Below are 14,005 nucleotides of genomic sequence, written 5' to 3'. Positions count from 1 at the left end.
TTCTCTGGCTTGCCTCCCCAGGCCTTGAGGGCGGAGGCCTGCAGGGCGCGGCCGTAGGAGAACGTGATGGCCCAGGGCCGGTGAAGGGGACACTGGTTCATGGCATTCAGGTTGATGGATGCTTCCTCCTCAGACTGGCCGCCAGACAGGAAGGTGATGCCTGGGGAAGGACGGAGGGAGGGAGACAGGGAGAGGAAGGGTAAGATAAGAGAGGAGGAGGGGATGTGTGTGGGGGAGGAGGGTTGTGTGTGTATGTATGTGTGTGGAAAGTAGAGTGAGTGTGTGTGCGTGTAAAGGACGTCATGCTGCTTGCTTAGTGATGACCACTTCCTCCCGATTCGGAACATACCTGGCTCGAAACCGGGACCTCTGCTTCACAAACACACATGACCGTCCTCCCTCAAGCATCTCTGCGGGTTGCGCCACTCAAAAGCTAGCTTTTGAGCGGCGAAAGCGTGGACACTTAAGGCTGAGGAGTAAGTTTCACACATCTCCATGTGCTACACGTGCGTGCATGCACGTGAGTGTGTGTGTGTGTGTGTGTGTGTATCTCCATATTTATATATGTATAGTACCAGTCAAAAGATTGGATACACCTACTCATTCCAGGGTTTTTCTTTATTTTTACTATTTTCTACACTGTAGAATAATAGTGAAGACAAAACTGTGAAATAACACATATGGAATCAGGTAGTAACCAAAAAAGTGTAATTTTTTTTTTTTAATATTTGAGATTCTTCAAAGTAGCCACCCTTTGCCTTGATGACAGCTTTGCACACTCTTGGTATTCTCTCAACCAGCTTCATGAGGTAGAATATTTCAACTGAGGATAAGTTCATTAGAGTTACCAGCCTCAGAAATTGCAGCCCAAATAAATGCTTCACAGAGTTCAAGTAACAGACACATCTCAACATCAACTGTTCAGAGGACACTGTGTGAATCAGGCCTTCATGGTCGAATTGCTGCAAAGAAAACACGACTAAAGGACAACAATAATACGAAGAGACTTGCTTGGGCCAAGAAACACAAGCAATGGACATTAGACCGGTAGAAATTTGTCCTTTTGGATGGAGTCTAAATTTGAGATTTTTGGTTCTCCGCATCTGTATTTACCACCATAAGCATGGAGGAGGAGGTGTTATAGTGTGGGGGTGCTTTGCTGGTGACACTGTGCAATTTATTTAGAATTCAAGGCACACTTAACCAGAATGGCTACCAAAGCATTCTGCAGCGATACGCCATCCCATCTGGTTTGGGCTTAGTGGGACTATCATTTGTTTTTCAACAGGACAATGATCCAACATACCTCCAGGCTGTGTAAGGGCTATTTTACCAATAAGGAGAGTGATGGAGTGCTGCATCAGATGACCTGGCATACACAATCCCCCAACCTCAACCAAATTGAGATGGTTTGGGATGAGTCGGACTGCAGAGTGAAGGGAAAACAGCCAACAAGTGCTCAGCATATGTGGGAACTCCTCCAAGACTGTTGGAAAAGCATTCCAGGTGAAGKTGGTTGAGAGAATACCAAGAGTGTGCAAAGCTYTCATCAAGGCAAAYGGTGGCTACTTTGAAGAATCTCAACTATAAAATATATTTAGATTTGTTTAACACTTTTCTGGTTACTACATGATTCCATATGTGTTATTTCATAGATTTGATGTCTTCACTATTATTCTACAATGTAGAAAATAGTTAAAATTAAGAAAAACCCTTGAATGAGTAGGTGTTCTAAAACTTTTGACCGGTAGTGTATGTACTGTATATAACATCAATGGAGTGTGTTACATTTACATTTACATTTAAGTCATTTAGCAGACGCTCTTATCCAGAGCGACTTACTGAGATCGTGAGGAAAATGACTAGTTCTGAAACCTAACGTTTCTCCGTCTCATCATTTTACCCTATTAATTCAGGTATGTAATGTGCAAAAGTGCAATATGACTCAAAATATTGAGGTAGGTGTGTCCAAGCGAGTAGGTGTGTCCAACCGTTTTGACTGTTCCTGTATATGTCTCTACTTCTCACCAGGCACGGCTGGGGGCACGGTGCGGCGCAGGGCGGTGACAGTTGCCATGGCTATCTCCTGGTTGCTATACTTTTGGGAGCAGGAGTGTCCAGGGGTGACCATGTTGGGCTTCAGCAGGGTGCCCTCCAGGTACACATGGTGGTCAGACAGAGCCTTATACACTGCAGACAGAACCTGGGGGGGGAGAGCGACCGTAAAAAGACAGGGGACAGAGAGCGAGAGAAAGACAAGGGGACAGAGAGTGAGAGACAAAGAAAGGAAACAGAAGAAATAGGAATGAGAGACAGAAAAAGTTAGAGGTGTTGAAATTGAAATTGATTAAATGACTGATTGATCTAATGAGTGTTCCTATCCTACCCAGACTTAGCACGCTCTATTCCAATACCCACACTAAGGTTGCATTTACACGTCAGCCCCAATTCTGATCTTTTTTTCACTAGTTGGTCTTTTGACCAACCAGATCAGATCTGAACAAGATCCAATGTGAAAATAATTGTTGTGATTGGTCAAAAGACCAACTTGGTCAGAATTGGGCTGCCTGTCTAAATGCAGCCAACTAGAATGAAGCAGACATGCATTTTAAGTGGCATGCTAGAATGGCTATTGGAAGGTAGCCACTGTTTTTCTGTTAGTCGGAGCGATCCCACACCTTCTCTGTGACATACTGGCAGCGCTTCAGGTCATGGTCTCCGTCTGGCAGGATCTCAGGCTCCACGATGGGCACGATGCCATGCTAGGGAAGGACACAGGAGCATGGCAACCAGCGTCATGACTTCAGAACAGACAATACAACTTTTCAATGGCACCGGAGTTGGCAACTTAGCACTCGAGCTAATTTGATTAACTTGGTGGTTAACTCTYTAGCTACAGAGCAGGCTAAAATAACTACAACTCCTTGATAGTAATTATAGTGGTCATATTGSTTTTTTTCAAAGCCCAGATGTGAAACATTTACAATAAATAGATATTGTTTTGTGGAGATTGATGAAGAGTGGGTAATGKTGTAATGTAAGCATGAACTGTAGGGGCCAAGTGTGTGCCAACTCATTGTATGTGTGCCAATATGTTCACACATGTTCAATGCGTGTTTCTGTGTGTCTCACCATCTGGCAGATGCTGGCGTAGCGCGCCAGGACGTTGGCGTTCTCCTTGATGGCCAGCTCTGAGGGGGTGGTGTCAGTGATCTTCAGCACACAACGCCACTTAGCAAAGTCAGCTCCGTCCTTTTTGTACTGGGCACACCGCTCGTACAGCCCATCCAGACCTGAGGGAGAGAGACAGAGACATACAGAGAGAGCGAGAGACAGACAGACAGACAGCGAGGGAGAGAGAGAGAGAAAGAGGGGATGGATATGTGTAACATTATGAAATAAACATGACTCGACACTTTGTTCCAGTTTCACTCTTCAAACCATCCCCTGAATACAATCTGCATACGTAGCAAAGTTGAGCTCAATACTAGAGGTGAAAGGTCACCTAGACCCAGGCCTGCCGTTCTCTCACCCTGAGTGGTGGTCTCTCCGTTGGTCCCGGCCAGGGGGACGACACCTTTGTCCACCTTGATGCCCACCACCATGTTCCTCTCCTTGATGAGCTGGGGGAACAGCTTGCCGTCGTCTGTTTTCTGGTACAGGGTCTCATGGAAGAAGATGACTCCACCGATGCATGGCTCTACGCGGTCGGCCGTGAAGAGGAGTTGGCGGTAAAGACGGCGGTTCTCCTCAGTGTTCTCAGCGTTGATGCTTTGGAAACGCTTGGCGACGCTGCCTGTTGGAATGAGGTTAAAAATTAATACAATAAATATAAAATATATACAGTGCATTCAGAAAGTATTCAGACCCCTTTCCTTTTTCCAAATTTTGTTACGTTACAGCCTTCTTCTAAAATGTATTGAATAAAATAAAAATACCCATCAATCTACACACAATACACCATAATGACAAAGCGAAAACAGGTTTTTAGAAATACCTTATTTACATAAGTATTTAGACCCTATGCTATGAGACTCGAAATTGAGCTCAGGTGCATCTTGTTTCCATTGATCATTCTTGAGTTGTTTCTACAACTTGATTGGAGTCCACCGGTGATAAATTCAATTGATTGGACATTACTTGGAAAGGCACACACCTTTCTATATAAAAAGGTCCCACAGCTGACAGTGAATCTCAGAGCAAAAACCAAGCCATGAGGTCAAAGGAATTATCCGTAGAGCTCCGAGACAGGATTGTGTCAAGGCACAGATCTGGGTAAGGGTACCAAGCTCTAGGAAGAGTCTTGGTGGTTCCAAACTTCTTTGATTGAAGAATGATGGAGGCCACTGTGTTCTRGGGGACCTTCAATGCTGCAGACATTTTTAGGTACCCTTCCCCAGATCTGTGACTCGACACAATCCTGTCTCGGAGCTACTGACAATTCCTTCGACCTCATGGCTTGGTTTTTGCTCAGACATGCACTGTCAACTGTGGGACCTTATATAGACGGGTGTGTGCCTTTCCAAATCATGTCCAATCAATTGAATTTACCACAGGTGGACTCCAATCAAGTTGTAGAAAGATCTCAAGGATGATCAATGGAAACAGGATGCACTCAGCAAAGGTTCTGAATACTTATGTAAATAAGGTATTTCTGTTTTTTATTTGTAATAAATTTGTGAAAATTTCTACAAACCTGTTTTCGCTTTGTCATTATGTGTGGAGATTGATGAGGAAAAAATTTAATTTAATCAATTTTAGAATAACGCTGTAACGTAACAAAATGTGGAAAAAGTGAAGGGGTCTGAATACTTTTTGAATGCACTCTATTTGCAGAAATCCATTCAGGTGTATTTTGTGGCTTTTGCCGAATGCGTTCTAATGATCTAAAGTCACGCTGTTGCAACTGCCTGTAAACACACAGTCCAGTTTAAAGTGAATGATGGCAGGCTCGTGTGACAAATGGCTTGTTTGCATAAAGGTCTACCGTAGCTATGATTAGCTATGGCACACCGGTCTGTGTAGACCATGGTCCTGGACGAGACAGATGTTTTAAATTAGGTTTTATTTACTGCATTGTCCAAATGCACAGCCGCTTTCCTACTCTATATTGCTATAGAATTTTCACAAATGCCTTTTATTTTTATTTAACTAGGCAAGTCAGTTAAGAACAAATTCATATTTACAATGACGGCCTACCACGGCCAAACCCTAACGACGCTGGGACAATTGTGCGCCGCCTATGGGACTCCCAATCATGGCCAGTTGTGATACAGCCTGGAATTCAACCAGGGTCTGTAGTGACACCTCTAGCACTGAGATGCAGCGCCTTAGACCTCTGTGCCACTCGGGAGCCTTACTATATGTAATTCCCAAACATTGTAAGAATTTATGAAAATGTGAAAATTACCATATATAAGTGCTCGCTTGTCAGAAAATGTAAAAAAATAAAAAGTGGCATATTCTTCCTGGGGTGTATAAGAACCAATTTTAAATAAGATTTCATGTTGGTAAAATGCTATTAGTTCCATTTTAATACATTCATAGATATACAGTATATACTAGTGTTATGGCAATTCCATATCTCTACTTTCGTTAGCAGGCTGGCCTTGGGACAAGAAGGTTCTTGTTTGAAGTGCAATACCATGCAAAGACAAACCCCACAAAATCCCACTAAATAAATACTACATTTGGAAAACGGCCTTGATGGCACCAAATTCTCCAAGACATCTGTATTGTAATTTGAATGGGAGGTTTAGTGCCAACATGCAGGACAGTTTGCCAAGCCTTGTATTTCCGAGGCTCTCGGAAGGATGGAGGAACATCACCATAGTAACAGCAGTGTGAACTTGGATGTTGTCATTCTCCCTTTCAGGGATTGGCACATTTTTCTATGTGTTATGTAAGTAGCCTACAGTGCCACTTGGGCAAGACTTTCTCAGTGGTAGGTTACAGCTGAAGAAGTGGTTTCGCTTGCAGACATTGTGAAATGTGATGGTACGCGTTCAAATTGTGTTTAATACATTCTTATACCCTTCTCTCTCTGATAATAAACTGTTTTTACATGTAGGCCTTGTTATGTAGGCTAGGTTGTGTTATGTAATAGTGCAATCTCTCTGTCTCTCTCTCGCTCTTTTGCTCTGCCAGTCTGGCAGTGACATTTATAGCCCCATTATAGGCCACCGTACACCATCTTTGATATGCCATGAATGAGTGTGTTTAGTGGGTGATCTGATCCGTGTGTGTGGACTCATCAGCAGTCCCCTACCAGTAGACTCATCGGCAGCAAGGATTCCCTTGCCGGGAGCAACGATCTTCTGAGCAATATCACTGAGCTCCTTCTTCTGCTCCGTAGAGAGGAATGGGAATGAGTGAGGCATCGTGTCTCTAAGAGAGAGAGAGAGAGAGAGAGAGAGAGAGAGAGAGCAAAAGCAAGAGCGAGAGGGGAGTGAGGGAGAGAGGGGTGAGGGAGAGCGAGGGAGATGAATGAGGGAGACATGGAGAGAAATAATTGTTATAAATCTTTATGTTGAAAGGATTATAGATTCAGTGTTTGTAGCAAGGATGGTTAATCCCCACTGACGCAATCAACTGTCATAGCAGCATCATAAGGCTGTAATACACTCCCCTGGCGACCGGGTTCGTACATTAAACATTCTCCATGCAAGCTGCAAAGACTTCAATTTCCTCCTTAACTAGATTTAATGGCGAGAAGGCAACAAAAAAAAAGYCCAAATATACGTACTACGAAACGAGTGTATTACCTACCGTCTGTGTACATCAAGCCCAGACGATACAGTAGATATACGCCACTAGCCGCTGCACAGGCTAGTTATCATGCCGAGTCTCCCAATATAACCTTGGTCTGCCTATGTGCGCCATCAGAGGAGTCCGTCCGATTTCTCAAACAAAAGCATCTCACAAATTCTGGTGAGCATTTCAACCGTGAAAAACAACATGACGCTAGCTTCAAATCGCATTATACATCCAAATCTTCCCTTATAGTCGGTACGTGGAGTTTTCACATACCGTGCGTACGTGAGGGATTCGCTTTTGGCATCTGTTGATGTAGGCGTGTACACGATGTTCTGATTGTCTTTTGGGGAGCGCTTGTGTGATATTTCTGGATTTATTTGCGCGCTATGAACAGTTTACATAATATGCGCGTTATTACATGCGAGGTCCTGGCAAGCGTTACAGTCTAGTGGTTAGAGCATTGGGCCAATAACCGAAAGGTTGCTAGATCGAATCCCCGAGCTGATTAGGTAAAACTCTGTCGTTCTGCCTCTGAACATGACAGTTAACCCACTGTTCTTAGGTTGTCATTATAAATAAGAATTTGTTCTTAACTGACTTGCCTAGTTAAATAAATAAAATAAAAATACTTCCGCGTCTGTCCTTGCCATTGCATCCGTATGACCTTGTAATACATTGGGAGTTGCCGGATAGGAAGTCACACGTAAGAGTCATATTTCAACTACAGACATAAAATACAACATCATATATATATTACATATTTAGCTTGAGGCTTATACATACATCAATACAGTAATGTCTGATGGAAACGACATCATTTTACATAACAAAGGATTAGTTGATGAAAACAACTTACCAGTTTARCTGCGCAATAGATAATAGAGCAAAAGCTGTAACTTTACGGTTTTAAGAGGGAAGCGATGCGTTCTGTTGCAATATCAGGCAATGAAGAAGGATGTCGAGTACTGCTAAATGTCAAGTGACCAGGGAAGGCCAGTGACGAAAAAGAGGGCCTTGCCCCAGGCCACGTACGGAGACTGTCCAATCAAAACTCACGATGAAAGATTGACATATCATTCCAACAATTGTCTGGAGAAACGTTTTTTTCCTGTGACAATGGTTGGCTCACTTGCATCCAAGTGTCGTTCTTTTGAATGACGTAAGAGAAAGAAGGAGTGTTTTAGGAATAAAGAGGTGGAAAGATTTGTGATCATGTACGTGACAGATCTCACGTGCATAATGCATGCTATATACGTGCCCGTGATATACAGCTACAGCAAAAAGGCACACTACTTTGTGGTGGTGCCGCATTGAAGTCAGACTGCACCACAGAAGCGGCATTATCCTCAATCTAGACCTACTATGAATGCCTTTTCAATTGAAACCTCAGGGATGTTATGTTGCTGCAGATTTAGCTTGAGACTATTCATAATGATAGTTTATATGGAATAAGAATACACCTTGGTCATAATAATCAATTAAATTAATAAACCTACTATATTATAAATACAACATGATGATAAGATGTACAGAACACTACTGGCAGCAAAGCTATTCAAAAGACATTATATTATAAACACTGTAGCCAGCGCTAAACTACATTTGAATGCTCAAAATAGCATTGTCATGCTCAATGTGCATCATCGTCATCACCATTCATTACTTCATTGTCTCCCTCGTTCAAATTCTGCTCTCCTTCGCTTCCTTTACCCATACCTCCATCCACGTCACCCATCCGTCCCTCCATGTTACTGGTGTGAAACATGATGTGCTGGTTTAGTTTGGCCATGTTGATGTTCAGCCTTAGCCTCCATTGGTACAATGACTTGGAACACAGCAAGGGTTCACATTCAGCACCATCATCACACATTGTAACAACGTTTCCTAAACTCTGCCTTGGTAGTATTGATTTCAGTCTTTGTGTGATATGACCTTCCTCTGGCGCAGTCAGACCACCATATTACATAATACACCCTGGCTCGCTGTGCTACCCAGGGGACCACAGACTGACCAATGCTCTTTCCACAGGGGGACACTCTTTTCAAGGCATTTTGTTACAAWGTTATTTTAGTAGCAGATTAGGAGAGCATTTTCGATAACCCTGATCCCTTTCCTTATTTTAACCGAAGTCTCCTAACCTTCTATGTTAATTCTCCTAACCTGCTGTGTAAGTTCTCCTAACCTGATACAAAAAAGTAACTTTGAAGTCAAAGTGCTGTGAAGAGTGTTTCCTGTTTCCACAGAGGCCAAAAGGTGGAGTGTGTATCAATCCTGTGTGTGTGTGTGTGTAATTGTGGGGAGTTGGCACTGCAGTGATAAGTCTGTGTGAATAGTACTGTTATTCATTGCTAACCTTCACCTCTCCAGGATGAGTTGGATTCACCGCATGTCTGTCTACAATGGTCACTGCATCCAGTTTACAAGGCTGCCCCTTTTCTCGCATCCTTCGGACACCGTGTCAAACACCAGAGGCCAGAATATAGCAGATTTAGTAGTAGCTTAATGGGAATCCTTGAAGTATCGCTGTTCCTCATAGAATGTACTAGTAGAACCCAAAATGTACACTACTGTTCCAATGGAAGGTCAGGTGGTTTGTCAAACATCCGCTTGGTCTATTGAATATGGACACCATAAGCCTGACTAAACAGTTTTCCTGTCCCACATCAGGTTGACTCAGTAAAAGCAGGAACTTAATCTCATTTCTATTAAATGGAGTTGTCCCAAATTACTTGAAGTTGCCCCAAATACTGCATAGAACATGGGATTTTAACCCCGTTGGGAGAAATATTTTAATTACATGTAACAATTCAAAGTTAGTTCCTTAATGCTACCAAAGTACATGTTTTTTTGGCACAATTAAATGCAAAGTGTTGCTAAATATTGGGAAACAACATCCGGATAACCAACATGTCCTAGCTTGCATGGATTGCATGCACTGTCCAAAATACATTTGATAGTGTTGGATCATGTTGTCATTTGGTTGGCAGGCTCTCAACATTTCAACACATCTATAAATCACTGTCATTTATGAACATGGCAGCATTAAACATGGCATACATGAGCTCAAAAGATGGCATAGCCTCAGTAACACAATACAGCTTCTAGCCCGGTCCCACTGCGTGTGCTGTAACGTCAGCGAACTATACATCAAAAGATTACGTGATTGGCTATAGAAGAGTAGTATGCATGGGACGAGGCTGCAATACCATTCACATTCTGTACAGTCTGCAGACTGACACAGAATACACAGAGAGGGTTATGGTCAATGCCTCCTACATTTTCTGATGTGGAGGTATAAGAAGACTGTTGTGAGAGAGGGAAAGCAGACGATCTGGAGAACGTTTGCGATGCCCCTCCAGGCCCACAGTTATCCTCTGTTCATGACCTTTGACATTTGGCCAGCATAGCTAATCTTAGTAGGCGATAGAGACACACACAGCAACTAGAGAAGGGCATAGCGACCTTCACAACCACAGAACAAAGGGAATGCATGAGAGGCGGCGTTGAAAAGGAGGGAAAGGTTATAGATACAGAGTCCGAGGGAAACAGAAAGAGAGATGGTGRGTTATAAACGCACATCACTTAGACTACACAGAAAAGTTCTGCAAAAGGGAATGACAATAAAATGCCCTAYAAAGAAGTCTCAATCCAGTCACTCTACCCTTCGATGAACTAAACCTAAACCTGGTGACCTTAGAGGATGGTAAACCCAGCTCTAATGCTGAAAGAAGAATTCACTATCTGTTCCCCTGTACTATCCTCCACCTGCCACACTCATGTCACCTGGAACAACCCAGTCAATGGCATTTGGTTGCCTTTCTCCACAAACCAAAGCTATGTCACTTGACTTACAGGCACTTGACTTAAAGGCAACATAAGTGGGACTGGTGGTAAACCTATTGTAGTAATTCTTGCCTTAAATTAACTTCTTGCTGTAACTGAGCCAAAAGATACAATCTAGTGTGTAGGTTTTCAGGCAAGTCAGCAACACATTTTCTTTCCTGTGTTGGTACTTTGGAATGTATTGACCGTTGATTTGGGACAGTGGTCATTGTCAAGTGACAGGGCTCATGTGACAGTTGTTATGAGAGAAATAATGATGGGACTGACAGTCTTATGTTGCTTGAGGCTGGGAGAGGACCATACTGAGGAAATGTCACAATATTGCGCATATTTTGAGAACCGCACAATATATTTCATCAGGAAAAAAAGGTTTATTCCTTTCCATTTACTTTTCTAAAGCACACATTTGTCAAATCTCCAAACATGAGATATACAGGCCGTTGATAAGTTTAAAAATAGTCATCTTTAATTGACATTGGTCAATAGCTTAAAAAGTACAAGTCCACAGCGTCAAAGCTACAGTATATACATATGTAATGTGTAAAAACTTGAGTGTAAATGTGATAAAAATAACTGATTAATGAATTATGGAACAGTTAAAACCATCATGGAAGTATTACATCAGCTACAAGTGTACAAAACATTAAGGACACCTGCTCTTTCCATGACATAAACTGACCAGGTGAATCCAGGTGAAAGCTATGATCACTTATTGATGTCACTTGTTAAATCCACTTCAATCAGTGTAGATCAAGGGGGGGAGACAGGTTGAAGAAGGATGTTTAAGCCTTGAGACAATTGAGACGTTAATTGTGTGTGCCATTCAGAGGGTAAATGGGCAAGACAAAAGATTGAACTACCTTTGAACGGGGTATGGTAGTAGATGCCAGGCGCACCAGTTTGTGTCAAGAACTCTAACACTGCTGGGTTTTTCACGCTCAACAGTTTCCCGTGTGTATCAAGAATGGTCCACCACCCAAAGGACATCCAGCCAACTTGACACAATCTGTGGGAACCATTGGAGTCAACATGGGCCAGCATCCCTGTGGAACGATTTTGACACCATATAGAGACCATGCCATGACGAATTTAGTTTTTTCTGAGGGCAAAAGGGGGGGAGGGTGGTGCAACTCAATATTAGGCAGGTGAGCTTAATGTTTTGTACAATGAGTGTATTGGATTGCTGCAGAGGCACAGAATTGTACTTGTGCTGTAATGAAAGTAGATGCCCTATATTGTAATAGCACTCTGATAATGTTGCTCTCCCTTGGACACATATGGCACAACTATCCATAAACTGGTTGTAGCCTTTCACTTTAAGGCTGTGTGTTAGAAGGATTCAGATTGTATTTTCATATTGGTACATAAACACAGTAACCCACCCCCCGTCTTCCCTTTCCATTTCTCTAGGGATGAATGGATAACTCCTTCCTCTTGCACAAACTGTCCATTAACATCAATGTGTGAATATGCAAACATGCTGTGCGTCTTGAGTTAGGATTCATCATTCATCCTACCACTCCTCCGTTTCTCCCTCTATCTGAGCTTGATCTCGAAGCAGAGGCAGTTGAAGGACTCACATTCTGGGGGTTGGCAGGTGCAAGCACAGTCCCACATGTTACACTGTGGGGAAACAAAGCATGGGGTAAGAACATGTGGTTCAAACCCTGATCGGTCGCACTCTCAGGGGTTTTTACTCACATTAGGAAGAGAGGGGCAGGTTGAGGGGCAGGTCTGGTCAAGGCACGAACGCAGTGATGGCATGCGACAGTTGCACGACTCTGCACATGCTAAACAGTACTCGAATGGGGCGATATTTGGACAGCAGTCACCACACTCAGGAGAACACTGTTCCTGTAGGGCAAGAGGCCATGAATGAATTAACCTCACTCTCACCAGTCAAACCATACCTCTATTTGCTGCTGGAGCTTATGGTGAAGACAGTTTGCTATGGTCAAGTACAGTTTGAGGCCTACATTAAAAAAGGCAACGTCAGCCGACCCTATCTGCAGCATCAGTGCCTCTCACTTGAAGTATTTAAAAAATATATTTGATTCAAGGTTCATCTTCCTGGTTTTGTTGAACTGCACTCTTTTTAAGCTACATTTGCAAGGTATCTGTGCACAACAGCATACTGTCTCTCATCTGGACAACAGCATATAGGGAAGGGATAGGGATAGGATAGGGAAGTAAATGCTGTACCTTSAGGCATTGGCGGAACCATAACGCCATTGCAAGGAAAATCATGTAAAGACCAACAACAATCATCAGTACAGCGGGAAGAGGGAGTGTGAGGCCCCACACAGGCAACACCTGAGGAAGAATAGAAACAAGTTTACTGTGTGCAAGAGATGGCATGTTCAAGATTATACTAATATGAATACCATGCACACATTAGTTTGATGTAACGTTAGCTCGATAGCTATGCCTAGCAAATAATGTAAAAATATATATTACGTCTGTGTTTACAATACTGCATTGGTAAAAGATGGGTTGGCTGACAACGTCACAAAAATTATGTGCGCACATCCATAGGGCAGAAGTCAGCCTGTTGTTGTGTTTCTGGATGGCCAGATTGCTAGCAAGAATGACAAGAAACTGCCATGTTGGGAATCGTGTGGCTTCTTTCAGCTTGTTATTGATACCATAGCTGTGTTCGAAATCTCATACTAATTGCACTAACCATACTATTTGTGACGTAAATTGACTATGTAGTACGCTTATTGGTCATAGTATGGATATAGTTAGTATGCCAAAAGTTACCGGATGTCGTACTAAATTTGCCAAAATACGAAAATACAAGCAGTGGACACTATTTACGTGCTTTTAGAGTCCATAATGCAATTCTTCAGAAAATGGGCYTGGCTTCACAACTTTTCCAGATTTGAAGTAAATGGCGGAAAATATACAGCCYAAGTCAGACGAGAGCGGATACAAATTCATTGCTTTAACTAATTATGAGAAATGTTAAGAAAATGTTGAGCAGTGTAATATGACTTTTCAAATAAGTTACGTTACACGTTATGTTGGCTGACAATTTGTTAGCTACGCTKTCCTTACGAACCCCATAGCATATCATTACAGCAGTATGTTAGCAGGTTACTTAACGTAATATTAGTTGGCTACTAATACATCAGACTTTCCAGTAACGTTATATTAACTAAATGCTATCTAACTACCCAACGCTTGATTATTCACTTCATTCTTAGCTTAGCTAAGGTATAGCGGTGTGCGTTCTCAATGGCCATTGTTAATTCGCTCTGGCTATCTACTCCGATTTCAGAGCACTCTCCTCTGAGTGTTCCAGAGCGCAGAATAACTGATTATTTATGAACGCCCAACACCTGCTGAAAATAATCGTTGTCAGTCAACGTTGGCAAAACAAAACGTGATTAAATTGTTGCCA

General features: G+C 42.6%; 1 protein-coding gene across 1 annotated transcript in view; it reads right to left on the bottom strand.

Moving 5' to 3' along the window:
* Nucleotides 1–7,759, bottom strand: part of aldoaa (aldolase a, fructose-bisphosphate, a) — an 11,517-nt gene extending 3,758 nt beyond the window's left edge. Inside the window, exons 1-7 of the mRNA XM_024013529.2 lie at nucleotides 7,613–7,759; nucleotides 6,269–6,387; nucleotides 3,533–3,796; nucleotides 3,133–3,293; nucleotides 2,679–2,762; nucleotides 2,029–2,203; nucleotides 39–160 (exon numbers count right to left, since the gene is read on the bottom strand). Coding sequence (XP_023869297.1) covers nucleotides 39–160; nucleotides 2,029–2,203; nucleotides 2,679–2,762; nucleotides 3,133–3,293; nucleotides 3,533–3,796; nucleotides 6,269–6,380 — 918 coding nt within the window. The 5' untranslated portion in view covers nucleotides 6,381–6,387; nucleotides 7,613–7,759. The remainder of the gene's footprint in view (nucleotides 1–38; nucleotides 161–2,028; nucleotides 2,204–2,678; nucleotides 2,763–3,132; nucleotides 3,294–3,532; nucleotides 3,797–6,268; nucleotides 6,388–7,612) is intronic.
* Nucleotides 7,760–14,005: the final 6,246 nt, after the last annotated feature.

The sequence above is a fragment of the Salvelinus sp. IW2-2015 genome, linkage group LG20 (assembly GCF_002910315.2).
Source record: "Salvelinus sp. IW2-2015 linkage group LG20, ASM291031v2, whole genome shotgun sequence".
NCBI lineage: Eukaryota > Metazoa > Chordata > Actinopteri > Salmoniformes > Salmonidae > Salvelinus > Salvelinus sp. IW2-2015.
This window is presented reverse-complemented; position numbering and strand designations above follow the sequence as displayed.